This window comes from Pelodiscus sinensis, unplaced genomic scaffold (assembly GCF_049634645.1).
Source record: "Pelodiscus sinensis isolate JC-2024 unplaced genomic scaffold, ASM4963464v1 ctg34, whole genome shotgun sequence".
In the NCBI taxonomy this organism is placed as follows: domain Eukaryota; kingdom Metazoa; phylum Chordata; order Testudines; family Trionychidae; genus Pelodiscus; species Pelodiscus sinensis.
Window position 1 is genome coordinate 2,701,748 of NW_027465849.1, and position 15,650 is coordinate 2,717,397.

Genomic DNA, 15,650 nt, shown 5'->3' on the forward strand with positions numbered 1-15,650 from the left:
TGCAGTACCAGGCTAACTCCAAACTTCCCTCCCAGGAATGGGGCACTGACCTGTGGCTCTGACAGTATGGTCCTTTGTGTACTTCACCCTCTGGTGGGCCTCTACACAGGTCTCACACAGTGGCTCTGAGCACTCCACACAATAGCTAGTAGCTGGGGCATTGTCATCACAACTGGTGCAGCACTGAGAGATAGAGGAAAGGTTAGTGCCAGGAACACACCTGCCCCACAACCTCCCCCCCCCCCCCCCCCCAGTGCTTCAAATGGTGAGAGGCAAGCCTGAGGCAAATGGTAAGGGCAGACCCGAGGGCTAATTTTCAAGGATGGTTCCCAGTGTAGTTATGGTACTGCACAGAGCAGATGACTCTGGGAGCATGACCCTGGGGTCTTCCAACCCAGGTGTATCTTCCCTACCCAACTGTTCAACAGACAGTGATCAATCCAATGGGGGTTGATTTATCCTGTCTAGTATAAATTGACCACTAATTGCTCTCATGTCTATTCCAGTACTCCAGTGGGTCTAGCAACATAGGTGAGTTGACAAGACAGTCAGCTGTCAACTTATCACAGTGAAGATACCATGGTGAGTAGATATAAATGTTGACTTCAGCTAGGTGCATAACTTAGATGGATGGCCTACGGTAGTGTAGAGTAGGCCTGAATGGAAGGAGGTGGATTACAGATGTGCTATAGTCTTAGAGCAAAGTAGACAATAAGTTAGTACAGGTTAGCTCTATACATCATTTATAGAGGTGCAGCTGTGCAGTGTAGTGTTTCTGGTGACGCTGCAAGCTGATGGGAGAGCACTTTCCAGTATACAATAGGCTGAGATAACACTATCAGTGTTTAGGTGGGTATAACTCACAGGAGATACTGGCATTGTAGCTCAGACATAGCTCAAAAGTGAGTATGAAAACAAGGGCTTTTATTCAAGCAGGCAGGCCTTGTTAATGGCAGAACTGAACATAATCTAACTGAAGCCATTTTGTGTCCAGCCACCATTAGTAGAAAACCAAATACTACATAGTTAGGAATAAATGACAGGATTTTGAGGGGCTAGGTCGAACAGCTGCATGTATACAATGCTGCTAATCAGAATGGGCAGATGGGATAGAGTTGAGAATGGAAGAAGTGTGACTGGCCACGGCTTGCTTCTGAGTGTCTGGCATACAAGTGTTATTGTTATGACTAGAAATGCATTGCTGATAAAGGATGAGCAATTTACTGAACCTAAGAGGATTGGTGGCCCATTGGGGTTACTATGGTGACAGACCCAGGAGTCACTGAGTTATGTGCTTTCAAAGGGGCCAGAGAAAGTGCAACTGCCTGCTCCAGGCAGGGCACACACAGGGTGCCCTGACATCTGATGAGACAGCCACTTAGAACTTGAGTGGCCAGGAGTGGCTGGAGCATGGTGCCAGGAAAGGAAGGGCCAAGTGCTCTGCACTGCTTCCTTTCAATATGAGAACCAAACTGGCCTATCATCAGAAAGACTGCAAGCCACCCTCCACCACTAGCTAGGTTGCATGGCAAATTGGGAATGGCAGGGTGGGGAGAACTGTTCTGCAGAGGGGTCAATCAGAGCCAATGGAAGAAGGGGTAGGAAGATTGAATGCCTACCTGGTTGGCATCCTTGCTATCTGTGGCTGCCTCTGCCCCGCTGTCTCTCAAGAAGTAATTTTCCACGATATCCTTGAGGTAACACTGATGTTTACATACAGGGCAGTCCACAACTGCAAGGGAAGGGGAGAAGAAGAGAACATGTCACACACAGGAAGCAGCATCAGATTTGTAGCTAATATTTGGGGGCCAACCCCAGTGCAGTTAATCCTTCTCCTCAAGAGGCAGTAGTTACACTGGGAAGGGCTTTTCTCCTGTCAATGACACAACATCATCTACACTGGGAGTTTGGTTGGTATAATTGTCACTCACCACAGAAAATTCACCCGAGTGGCCTAGGTATTCTGACATTTGTACAGTAGATCAAGGCTAAGATACTGAAATGTATGGATCAGAACAAAGGTCCATCTAGCCCAGTATACTGTCTTCAACAGTGGCCAGTGCCAGGGTGCCTCAGAAGCAATGAGCAGAACAGGTAATCGAATGATCCATCCTCTCTTGCCCAGTACCAGCTTCTGGAACACAGAGGCTAGGGACACCATCCTGGCTAATAACCACACGACTCCATTAATTTATCTAAGGTTTTTTTTTTTAACCCTGTTAGTTCTGATCTTCACAATATCCTCTAACAAAGCTCTGCAGGTTGAAAGTATGTTATGTGAAGAAATGCTTCCTTTTGTTTTAAACTGCTGCTTATTTCATTTGGTGAACCCTAATACTTGTGTCTGAATGGCCACTGCAGGAATGAATGAGAGATATGAGGGGTATTTCTGCATCATACACTGAAAAACTTCTACCCTATTATCATGCTAATAGGCTCTCATCCTTCCTTCCCACTAGTTAGGTTCCTCCAGTCTAAAAGTGTCATAATATTAAGGGTTCCTATATTCCAACAGCAGCAATAGGGGCTCTACACATCTTACAGTAGTACAATATGGAGATGGAGCCATTCCCCTCTGCCAAAAACAGTCTCCCAAATGTCACATCAGAGGGCACAGCCTCTGTGCCTGAGCACAACGCAATGGATAAAGTACCAAAAAACTGCAGAATTTGCCCCCGGGGAGCAGAAAGACTGAGGAGTAGATATTAACATGGAAAGGTTGGAGTACTTGTGAGGAACTGAAGAGCAGATATTTTTGGTTCTGCCTGGGGTTTGAGATCATGGTGGAACATCAAAGTATCAAGGATTCAGTTCCAGTATTGAATTTGTAGCAGACAACCAGGCCCATCTTATTAAAGTCTAGCAGTGAACAGAAAGGTGACGACGTTACCAACCTGGGGAAAAGTCTTGCAGCTGTTACATTCTCACTGTTCTAAGCTGTGAGCCCAACCAATTTTGCTCATTTACAGTAAGGATGTGAATGGTTAACCAAGTTACTCGGTAAGCATCACCCTTACCGGCAGCTGGCAGCCCTAAGCATGGAGTGTAGCAGAAACCATTGTGCCCCATCCTCTACTTGAGCTGCCAGCCACCTGCATGGGATCTGGTTTAACTGGTTAACTCATTAACCAGGAATTTACATCCCTAATTTATATTCTCCTGATTTACAGAGAATTAAATTCCACAGACCTTTATCCACCTTTTCTTATCTCTTCAAAAAGAATTCCAGTTATTAGAACAGACATCTATTCAGGGCACACTACACATTTAGCATAGGGATGTTTAAGACTAGTCGACTATCTGTTAAGCACCTGCCTCACTCCCGCCTTGTTGATTCCCCCCCCCCCCCCCTTGCTGCCTGTATGAGATGGAGGCAGCAAATGGGAGGGAGCGGGGTACAGGCAGTCCCAGACTTACGCGGATCCGACTTATGTCGGATCCGCACTTATGAACGGGGCTTTCTCGCCCCGGAGCTCACAGGCAGCGGTCAGCCACCTCGACCTCCAGGGCGAGAAAAGCTGCTCCTGGTGCCCCTGGTCTGCTGGGGACCGTCTCCAGCAGACCAGGGGCGTCGGGAGCAAAGCCGCAGCCCCGGCGGGTTTGCTCGGGGTGCCCCATGTCTGCTGGAGACGGTCCCCAGCAGACCAGGGGCACCGGGAGCAAAGCGGTCCCGCGCCAGAGCAAAGCCTCAGAGGCGAGGCACCCTCCCCTCCCCCCCCCGCTGCCGCTTTGCTCCCTGTGTCCCTGGTCTGTTGGGGGGGGGGGGGGGGGAGGGAGCGCGCAGCTAGTGTGCCCTCCCCAGCAGACCAGGCTTTTGTGGTGGACCCTGGGGCAGAGCAGCTGGGGTGCTGCCGGTTGGTCCCGCAGCGCCGCTCTGGGCACTACTGGTCTGGTCAGTTTCAGCAGCGGCTGAATCAGGACTCCTGGGGCAGAGCAGCTGGGGTGCTGCTGGGTTGGTCCAGTAGCGCCGAGGAGCGGTGCTACTGGAGCAACCCAGCAGCACCCCAGCTGCTCTGCCCCAGACATCCCCAAGTCAGCCGTTGCTGAAACTGACCAGCGCTGACTACAGGAAGCCCAAGGCACAGTTGCTCTGCCCCGGGCTTCCTGGAATCAGCTGCTGATCAGTTTCAGCAGCAGCTGACTTCGGGTTCTTAAGTTGAATCTGTATGTAAGTCAGAACTGGCGGTCAGTTTCAGCAGCGGCTGAATCTGGACGCCAGTTCCGACTTACATACAGATTCAACTCAAGAACAAACCTACAGTCCCTATCTTGTACGTAACCCAGGGACTGCCTGTACTTCAAAGTGGCAGCACTGCACAGCTGTGCAGCGCTACCGCTTTGAACCCCAACGCGGTTGCCCCTTTAAAACACCACCTCTATGCGTTTCCAAGGGGCAGTTGTGGAGCCCAGGCCCTGAGCAGAGTATCATGGAGCCCCGCTGACCCAGGGCTGCATGGCCTTGAAATGCACAAGAGCCCCTGCTGGGGGCTCTTGTACATTTCAAATCAGGCACCCGCTTGCAGCCCAAGAGTCAGTGGGACTTCCCACCGGCCCTGGGCTGTACGGAGTTCAGCATTCCTCCTTTGAAATGCCAATTAATCGCATTTTAACATCCCCAGTTTAGCAAACTTCACCACAACATACATTTAATATATTCTGCATGTACAAAACAGGTTACAGCATAATTACTAGTTCAGTTTCCCCAACATGGTGCATGAATACACTGCATTATAGGCAATTCAGATGTGTAGAAGTACATCCATTTTTCCGAACTACAACAGTTTTCTACAGAAACCATCATCACAGCACCTGTAATGGCTCTGTAATACGTTAAGTGTTGACCTGCTTATTGGGATATTAATGGTATGAAGATATTTAACGTGGTGGGGATTATCAGGAAAAATAAGCAGGAACATGTTAGCCAAACCATACTCCCAGGATGACTTGCATGACTTCCTACAGAACAGCCAATAAAAAGTACGCTCTCTACAGGATTCCAACCTAAGCAGGCGCTTATAAACCCTTTTAGTTAGAAGATTCTACATCTTTCCGACAGGGCTGAAAAGCCATCTCACTGTCTCTTCAACATCTCCACCACACTGCAAGGGCCACCTGCCAGAGAACCCTCTGCCAAGGAGTATTGGAGAGCCATGCTTTTTGCATATTTAAGTGAGGCAGCTGCAAGATTCTAATCTCAGCCATTTCCACTGACTGCATTTCTATAGCAAGCCAAATGGCCCAGACAAGTTTCCATGGGAACAGGCAGACAGCCTAACATTCCTGAGCCTAGATCCACTAGGGGCCACTCAGCAAATAACCCGAACATGCTAGACAGCCAACCAAAGCATACCTCCATGAGCCCTGTGAAGCTCCATCAAGAGCGGAATTTACAGGTGAGCATTAGAACTAGGGATGTAAGCAACACCCACAACACCCCATGGCTTATTAAGTTTGCAGATGATACCAAATTGGGTGGGGTTGCAACTTCTTTGGAGGATAGGGACATAATTCAAAATGACCTTAGCAAATTAGAGAAATGGTCAGAGGTAAACAGGATGAGGTTTAATAAAGAGAAATGCAAAGTGCTCCACTTAGGAAGGAACAATCAGTTCCATACATACAAGATGGGAAGAGACTGTCTAGGAAGGAGCATGGCGGAAAGGGATCTAGGGGTCATAGTGGACCACAAGTTGAATATGAGTCAACAGTGTGATGCTGTTGCAAAAAAAGCAAATATGATTCTAGGTTGTATCAACAGGTGTGTTGTAAGCAAAACTCGTGAAGTCATTCTGCCGCTCTACTCTGCACTAGTTAGGCCTCAGCTGGAGTACTGTGTCCAGTTCTGGGCGCCACATTTCAAGAAAGATGTGGAGAAATTGGAAAGGGTACAGAGAAGAGCGACAAGAATGGATTAAAGGTCTAGAGAACATGACCTATGAAGCCAGGCTTCATGAACTGGGCTTATTTAGTTTGGAAAAAAGAAGATTAAGGGGGGACATGATAGCGGTTTTCAAATATCTAAAAGGGTGTCAAAAGGAGGAAAGAGAAAATTTGTTGTTCTTGGTTTCTGAGGACAGGACAAGAAGTAATGGGCTTAAAGTGCAGCAGGGGAGGTTTAGATTGGACATTAGGAAAAAATTCCTAACTGTCAGGGTGGTCAAATATTGGAATAAATTGCCAAGGGAGGTGGTGGAATCTCCCTCTGGAGATATTTAAGAACAGGTTAGATAGACATCTGTCAGGGATGGTGTAGACGGAGCTTGGTCCTGCCTTGAGGTCCCTTCCAGTCCTATTATTCTATGATTCTATGGCAGTGGAGGGGGGGGAGGGGGAGGAGGGAGAGGAGTTCCCAACTGCTGCACCTCTGCCTTTGGGGCTCTTGCTACATTTCAAAAGGCAGAGGCACAGCTGGGATAGCAAGCACTCCACTTTCCCACCCCTAATCAATGGAAATTCCATTGACTGCCTGATTAGGTGATTAACTGTAATTTAACATCCCTAATTAGAACCTGTTAGCTAGTCAGAAGCAAGCATTAACATGCCTGAAGAGTGTAGGAGGTGTCAGTCTACACGCTTCAGCACACTGTAGGCTTAGCATACATCAAATGTGTCAGCCAACTGGAGTACCTCGTGTCCTACAATGGGAACTCCTCCACTAAGCAACACAACTTTCCCTCTAGGGGAGATAACAGGAAAGCACTGACAAAATTAATGAGTGACCAAAACCATCCAAAATCAGTTGCACATGCATTGCAACTGTTTTCCAGCCTGTGCACTATCCTGCTTGATTCTGTTGCCAGCCTGGTGGGGGTGGCAGAATTAGATATAGAAGGAACAGTATGTTTGCCACTATCCACTTAGTGTCTGGCATGAATACTATACCTTGGGAAATATCCATCCAGAACACTCCATTCCTAATTTACAAGACAAACCCTTATGGCAGGGATACTCAACATGCGGCCCGCGGGCCACATGTGTCCCTCGGCACCTTTGTTTGCAGCTGGCGGTGCAGTTTGGGTTTACTATGCAGTTTAGGTGATGTGTTTTAGTAGTTAAAATTCCTGGACTGTTATGAAGCCAAAACAAAAAAGCTGTCAATATAGTAGTCTTCTGTTGATATGCATTTTAGTAGTTAAATTCCTGGGCTGTCATTGCTCATTAAGTGTATGTTTCACGAGGCATAAGGGAGCAGTCGACAAAGGCTTCCCCTGTCGACTGATCCGTGTCTGACTGCCGTGCTGTGCCGACAATCAGCACGGTGGCCATTTTTATTTTAATGAAGCCAGGAATATTTAAATTCCACCTTCATTGACTATGTTGGGTAGCCTATTTTATATGCCTCTGTCGGCAGAGTCATGTAGTCTAAACATACCCTAAAAGTGCTGTCATATGGGTGGAAATCAGGTAAACATTGCATTTTATTAATATCAGCAGAACTGACTTAAATGGGGGGCCTGGGCATTGTAGTCTTGCCTTAATTTTGTAGTAATGCCCGTCGCTGTGAAAGAAGCTATTGCATATATATTTGCATGTATATGCAACCACGCTTAAGTTGCAGCCCTCGACATGTGCTGTGGATATCAGTGGCCCCCGGGCTTCCAAAGTTGAGTAGCCCTGCCTTATGGGAAAGGATACCAGGATGAAGAGAGCCACCAATTAAAAAGACGCTGAGAGGCAGAATGAGAATATTCATGTTGAAATCAGGTACTTCATAACACATATACAGCAAAGAATATATACTCCAGATACATGGGTTGTCGTTGGCCAAACCTTCTCATTTTATCTAGCTATCACAGTAGAAGGATAATTTTGGCCTACTACATCCAGGGTGTGATGGGCAACTTCCAGACCTGCACAGCTCAGCTGAACAAGTGATGCTGTAACCATCCCATCATGAGCTCTAGGTCTGCTAGCCATGCAGACACTGCTCCAGAGAAACTCAAGTTTGCTGCTGGAAGGGGACCTTGCTTTAAGTTAGATCTCCATAACATAAGAACTAGGGGTCACCAAATGAAATGAACAGGTAGCAGGTTTAAAACAAAATTTTTCTTCACAAAATGCACCATCAACCTGCGGAACTCCTTGCCAGAGGAGGTTGTGAAGATAAGTACTTTACCAGGGTTCAAGAAAGAACTAGATGTATTCATGGAGGTTACATCCATCAATAGCTATTAGCCAGGATGGGTAGGAATGGTGTCCCTAGCCTGTCAGAGGGTGAGAATGGGTGACACACTAGGGATGTTAAATTTTGATTGACTAATTGAATAGTCAATGCAATTTACATCAACTTTTCCAGCCATGGCCAACCCACCCCCGCGCCCCCAAAAACAGCCCTCTCCTACTCCTACTCCTCACTTCCTGTGCTGACCTGGGCAGAGGTACCATCCTGCAAAGCCTTTTAAGAAGGAGAATTAAAAATGGCATCTGCCAGCGGGAGCCTGATGTGGCCAAAAAGCCTCTAAACCAGTGTTTCCCAATTGGTGCTCCGCGGAACCCTGGGGTTCCGTGAGGAGCCAGCACTCCCCTGCCCCCTCTGAAAGAGAGAAAGCCAGCTAGCCAACTTCTTAAAGAAACAGCACACTTGTTTCCCGTTTCTCCCTGGTGACACAGATGTGTAGTAAGGCGGGGGCAGAGGGGAACAGTTGCTCCCGGCTGGCATACTAGGGGGTGCTGGACACGGGTGACCCCATGTGACCCACAGTGGGGAGAGAAGCACTTCTTCCCAAAGGAGCTAACATGCGCTGCCTGAACAGCTGGGGCTGTGGCACCCAGCAACTTAGTTCTGTGGCCTTTCTGCGTGGTGAGGGAGAGGGGGTGTCAGGAGACCCAGGGCTGCGCAGCTCTAACTGTGCAGGCAGCGCGATCTGCCCTGGGACTCCCCGCACCCGCCTCTTCCTCCCCCCCCCCCCAGGTCAGGATGGCATCACGGAAATGCGCGCCAGCTGTTTGGGGAGGGAAAGTGCAGTCACACACTTCCCGGAACCCAGAGGTGTTGCAGGATTGCCAGTTACTGGTCCCAGCTGCCCTCCCCTGCCCCTGTCCAGCTCCCCCTCCCCCCATAAGTACCCTGTCCCCTGCCCCCACACCAGCACTGTCTCCAGCACCCAGCAGCACTGTGTCCCTGGCCTCTGCACCCTGCCACCTACCCCAGGACCCTGGTCCCAGCCCCCTGCCACCCACCCCAGTGCCCAGCAGGACCATGTCCCTGACCCCAGCACCCAGACATCTGTGCTAGCATCCTACCACCCACCCTAGCACTGAGCAGCACCCTCTCCCAGCCCCAGCACCCCCTAGCACCCTCTCCCCTGCCCCCACCAGCACAGTTGGAACCACATTTGTGAGGCTTGGGGGTTTTGGAGCAGGTTTTTTTGCATCTCATTTGTGTGGCCCCAACTGACTTTTCTGTGGGTCAGTGACCCTTGACTCAAAACAGGTTCCCTGCCCCTCAAATAAAGACAATGCTAAAACCTTGAGTTTGACAGTATTTTATTTTAAAATGAAGCCTGGCCAACAAGCCCCCAATTGGGGCCAAACTCCCATCTCACTGCAGCAACATAACACTTCTACACCACCTGACCCCAAATCTGAGCCTATCATACACTGGAACCCCATCCTGAGCCTCTTACATCCCCAAACTCCTGAATCCCCACATCCTCAGTCTTCTGCCACAACACTACATCATCCACACATCACAAATCTGTGTCCTGAGCCCATCATACTCACAACCTCTTTGCCCTGAGCCCCTCACATATCCAACCAAACTCCTGCACCCTCACATCCACAAGCCTGTGGCTTGCTCAGAACCCCAACCTTCCACCTGAGTCCAACACTCCTCAGCCTGGAGCCCCATCCCTGAGCCAGCATCCTCCTCTCCTGCATCCAAATTCCCTCCCAGAGCTTGCACTTCTCACCCATTCCCACACCCAAATCCCTCATTCTCAACCCAGCGGGAGCATATAAAGGCTGGAGATAGCAAGTAATGGAGAGGAGGGGAACAGAAAGGAGGGGGACCTCGGGGAAGGAATGTGATTTTCATACACTGGTGGGTCCCCTCGCCCCTTTTTGCTTGACAAACTTAGGGGTTCCTTGAAATTCTGAAAAGCTGAAAAGGGTTCCCTAGCCAAATAAAATTGGGAAACTCTGCTCTAAACACATTTTCTTAATTAAAGGAGTAGCCTTTTTTCTTCTTCTTCTTCTTTTGCTCGACAACTTTGGCCCGGCTCTTCGCGCTGGATCCACTGATACCTTGGCTCTTTGTCCAGAATGGGTTGGCCACCCTGGACTATTTTATTAGTTGATAGGATGCTTCCACCTTTGAAGTAAAGCAACAGCCCTAGAGCTGCACTACACTTCAAAGGCAAAAGCACTGATGGGAGCATGGGGCCACTGAGGCAGCTGCCAGCTGGCCCTGTGCTCCACATGGCATTTCAAAGCAGCAGCACCGCGGGGAGCCTGGAGTCAGCTGGGGGCAGCGCTGCTGCTTTGAAATGACATGGGGACCCCAGTGTTAGGCTCCACACAGCATTTCAAAGAGGCAGCACTGCACAGAGCCCAGGGTCAGCGGGAGTCCCCTGCTGATCCTGGGCTCCAAGCAGTGCTGCTGCTTTGAAGCAACCCCTCATTCCCCCCCCCCCCAACCCTCTTTCTGATAGAGGCAAGAGGGGGAAGTGACTAGTCATTCACATCCTTAAGATACTCAAGGAAGTACTTGATTCCCTCTTCTGTTCACTCCCTCTAGGGCATCTGGCATTAGCCACTGCCAGAAGACAGGATACTGGACTAGGTGGATCTTTGGTCTGACCCCGTATGGCCGTTAGAGTAAAAATGTGTGAAAGAGTTAAAAGCTAAATCATCTTCCCCCACACCACAGACCTGAAGTTCCCGTTTCAAAGCCTTCTGAATTAAGTATTAAAGTAGAGCTGAAAGTCTATACATAAGACTGACACGTTTGTCAGCATTCCATTTCCAAGTCTAGGACCTGCCAGTGGTAACATTCCCAACTCTCAAACACAGCATTCAACTTTTTAGATCATTTGACTTTTCCATGATTTTAGTTTTCCTTTTTCATGTATGTCAGAACCAATGAAAGTTTTATTTCCTGCTCACATGAGCAGCTGCCCCATCGTTGAGTATTCTCAGAACAAAGCTAACTCATTAGCTTGCTAAAGATCACAATAAGTGGAATTAAACAATTTAAAAACATTCCTCAAACATGTACAATCCTACAGGAAGGCATTTAGGCACTAACCAAGTTTAATGCATTGTTGTAACCATGTGGATCCTATGAGGTAGGGCGGAGAACTTTTATTGGACTAACTTTTGTTGGTGAGAAGTTTTGGAGCTTACTGAAAAGCTCTGTGTAAGGTTGCCTCTCACCAACAGAAGCTGGTCCAATAAAAAGTTTAGAGACCCAAGGTGAGTGAAAACCACAGAGTCAGCTGCCAGTACCACAACTGCAAGGCTACTGACAACTAGGGATGTTAAATTTAGATTAATTGAATAGTCAATGGGATTTCCATCGACTATTCGATTTGTCTATAAGCACCTTTGAACTGTAGCAAAAGCCCTGCAGAAGTGGTGTGAGCAAAGACTGCTTCAGTCCCCACTCATGCCATTTCCCACTGTGCCTCTACCTCCCCACAGCACTATGCCAAGTTCACTTTGTTACAGCATTAAATAGGTGTGAACTCTCAAGTATTTGCACGAAACTAGTTTTCCATTAGGAAAAAAAGACCGCCATGAAGGCAGGAAGCCCCAGTATCATTGGTGCCATAGAAATGAGTGCGGTTTCCTCTGCAAGGGGAAGGATTTTAACTGTTTTAAGGAGCATTTCCTGCATCAGGTCCAAAGGAAGATGTCAAGATCCAGACAAAAAGGGCCCCAACCATTTGCTTGTTTAAGGGTACTACTTCCAGAGTACAATAGGGCTGACAAGTAGGTGATCAAGATAACTAGAAGCATGCCTCAACTCTAACTCCTAAGGTAGGCCCCTAGATCTGGCTGAGATAGCCTAGGGTGGGCTCGGTATAGCCAGCACCTCAGTAAGGGTCACCTCCTTGCCCTTGGGTCCATGGGATAGGATAGGAAATAAGAGTGGGGAGAAGAAGCACTGTGAATCAAAGATTGGGAGACAGGGTGCACTGTCAGGGGCTCACTGGAAGTCCCCCACTCAGAGTATCTTCTACCATTAGGATCCAAACCAGCAGCTACTTTGCCAGCTTTCTCTAGTCTGCTGACTTACCTCCACTGCCAACTCCCCTACAGTGCTCCACTTTCACCTCCTCTCCATGTTGGCACCAATTTGCCAACAGCCTACACCTGTTCACCTGCATCTGTGGCCATGTCTTCACTGCCATAGAAGTGTGATTACAGCAGTATAATTAATTTCCATTAGCTCTCTCACTATTATCCTACTGGAGTCAACTATTTGGGGCAGGGACCTTGTTCTGGATCTGTACAACACCCAGCATGCCTTGGACTCCTATGTGCTACTAATAAAACTGCAAGATACAGACAGGGGCATTAGGCACTGCAGAGATGCCTCTCCTAAAATAGACTAACTCGGCTACCCCTCCGAAGCCTAACAGGAAAAACAGCACGACTGCCTGCCACACAGCTTCTCAGTGCAAAGGGAATGTGCTTACAGGCAGACAAAGTCAGGACAGTATGGGAGCACATGGCCTGCAGCACCCAGCCAACCACCATGTAAGACATGCTCAGCACTTTAGGGAGGAGTTACTCTGGACTTCCCAGCCATTGAAAGTACAAGGCCATGACAGACACTGCTCACATCTCCATCCCAGGAAGCAGTGGTAGCCAGCCCAGCTTCCCCTTCCTTCCACATGCACACACTACAGACTTGCAAGGAACAAGCACAGCAACCAAATAAAGTAGTATTTACAATAGCCTAGATAGTCTCCCCAAAAATATTTTTGGAAGGGAGGAGCCAGACAGGCTACCTTACTGGGAAAGTGGGATTGGGAATTCAACACTCCTTAAATTACCTACTTTGGAATTACTGTAGACAGGGAGAGTTTACCACAGGGAGGATATGTGGAATGGCCAGTTTCCAGCTGAATGGAAAGCTTCCTGCCTGCAGAATGGTGCTCAGCCTCAACAGCTGAGTTACATGAATGAAGCAGGCCAGCTGCCCACGCTAACTGATGGCCAGCCTGGTGAGCTAACACATTTGAATGCCCGCTGGACTTGCAAGTCTCCTAGAGGAATGGAGAAGCTAGGTAGGACTACAGTAATTCCTCATTTAACACTATAGATGCGTTTCTGAAAATGTTCGTGCTAAGCGAAAACATGCTATGCGGGGTCAATTTTCCCATTAAAAATAATGGAAAAAGATGGTGGTGGTTGCATTTCAGGTGGTGGTGGCAAAGTCAATTTTCTGTTGGTGCTGGGTCGTCAACATCAACATTAGATATCTAGCAACACAAGTTACTGCAGTTTGTATAAACACAAATATAAACACATGAGTGAGTGGAGGAGCACTGTGACCACGTGTATTCATCCGCTCATACATATTACCACTGTTTTCACCAATTTATAACACCGCGTGAAGTAGTCCCCCACTTGATTATTTTTGTGTTATTTCGGGGACGGTCGTGTTATTCGAAAGTTCCCTAAACAAAAAATCGTGCGATTGCAAAAACACATTAAGCAGGAATGTGTTAAACAAGTAATTACTGTACTAGAGAATGATGCCTTCACATTTATGGCTCTACCAGAATTCTAGATTGAGACAGAAGAATGGATGTTTTCCATGGACAAGGGGGATGGGGGAGAAAGTTTTATGCTAGCACTTAAATAGCAATTACCCTCTGAGCTTTCTCCTCCCCACCCCTGCTTTTCCCTCCCTACACTATCAGTACCCCTGGGGACAGCTGCCAAAAATATACAAATCACAGGATACATTCAGCTACATGTGTCCAGATGACTGGACTTCTCTCCAAAAGACCTGTCCCTCCTAAAGTTCCCTCAGAAGAGGATGCTGTTCAATAGCATAGCAGCCTGGCATTAGGCTTAGCTATTTCAGCTCCCTGCATAGTGTCTGAATGCCAGATTCTGCCTGTATCAGAGTCCCTCCCTCGCACTGAAGGCCAAGAGGTCTTAAGTCAAAGCAGCAAATGGGAAAAAAGTGGCTTGAAATGTACTTGTGCCCCCCCCTTTCCCCCGGCATTAAGCCAGGGGTCTCAAACCCCTAGCCCACAGGTCATCTACAGCCCAAGCACTTCCCGAATCAGTCATGAAAAATATTTTGAGGAAGCTATTTAATGAGACCCACAGCTGCCAGCCCAAAGGCAGCACGCCCTGGACCCCCATATACTAGGGATGTGAGATAGTGTGTAACTGAATCATGTAACCACACAAAATATTGGTAACAACTATTCGACAGTCCATAGGGGTGGGAGCCAGTGTGCTCCCAGCCCCACTCCCAGGTAGCCCCCGCCACCTTGCACTGCTGTCTCTGATGGGATGGGAGCCAGTGGTGTGGCAGCAGCCCCTGTCCGCAGGGGACCTGAGCTCCCCATGGAGAGGCTGCTCCGTGGCAGCTGCCCCTGTCCAAGGTGAGCCCACGGCCCACCACCACCAGAGGCTGCTTCGTGGCAGCCTTCCCCCCTCCCACCACTGATTCTGTAAGAGGCAGCAATGGGGGGCAAGCAGGTCCATGGAGCCAGCATGCGTAGAGAGCCAGCCAGATAAGCAAGTTGACTAGTCCTTCACATCCCTAAATTCTAAAAGGTGGCTTCATCTTTCTAAGGGGGCAGCCCCAATTATCAATGCTTGGGATCAAATCATGAAAGTGGGCATAACTGATATCTAGTCAGTTTCACAAAGTTAGTTAATAGTTTCACATCTTATTGCCAGCTCTGCAATATGCACACCCCTCCCAGAGGCCATTGGGACATGCTAGCATCCACGTGGAGTTACCAGTCTGAAGTTGCTCTAACCCTATTGTGGCCCCCAGCTGGTTTTAAACTGTCTAGGGGTAGCAGGCAGGGGGTGGGAGGGCTGTGGGGGAGGAATTCACAGAAAGTCCGCCTCCTCCAGTCCTGCTAAAGGGTGCCCACTGGCCTGCTAGGAGGATTTTAGGACTGGCCCTAAAGTAAGAGTTTGAGACCCTTGCCTTAAGTCCTGTGTACAATCAGCGTGGCATCAGTTTGACAGTGATTGTATTAAACAATTTACTCACACCAGCACAAAGCATGGTATAGACACTTAATCCAATTTCAACCAGGATTGTACTGAGTTAGTTCAAGTAGATCCTGAAGCTAAGTCAATATAAAGTATTTCAAATCAGATTAGGAGTGCCTACAGTGTTTTGCACCAGTTAACCAGTTAACTGTGAATTAAGAGAAGGCCTTTAGGCCAACCTTATATTTACTCCAAGAATACAAATGCCAAAACTGAACACAAGGGAACAATCACAAAAGCCAGCCCAAACCTGCTGAAGGAACTGGGTGCGCAGGTGCTAGTCTATGCATTCAGCAGATCTTTAGTACACAGAGCACCCTAAAACCTCCTGCTTCTCAGCAAGAATTCAATACATCCAAATTCTTCCAGTTTCAACACCACAAAACCATTTCCATCCCTATAATTCAGCAGATGAGCACCCACTCCAACCTGAAAGGACAGACATT

General features: G+C 48.3%; 1 protein-coding gene across 2 annotated transcripts in view; it reads right to left on the reverse strand.

Moving 5' to 3' along the window:
* The window catches only part of TRIM28 (tripartite motif containing 28), a 57,467-nt gene that overhangs the window by 23,655 nt on the left and 18,162 nt on the right, over positions 1-15,650 (reverse strand). For both annotated transcript variants that reach the window (XM_075915529.1, XM_075915530.1), the window contains exons 2-3: positions 1,620-1,732; positions 51-183 (exon numbers count right to left, since the gene is read on the reverse strand). In XM_075915529.1, coding sequence (XP_075771644.1) covers positions 51-183; positions 1,620-1,732 — 246 coding nt within the window. The remainder of the gene's footprint in view (positions 1-50; positions 184-1,619; positions 1,733-15,650) is intronic.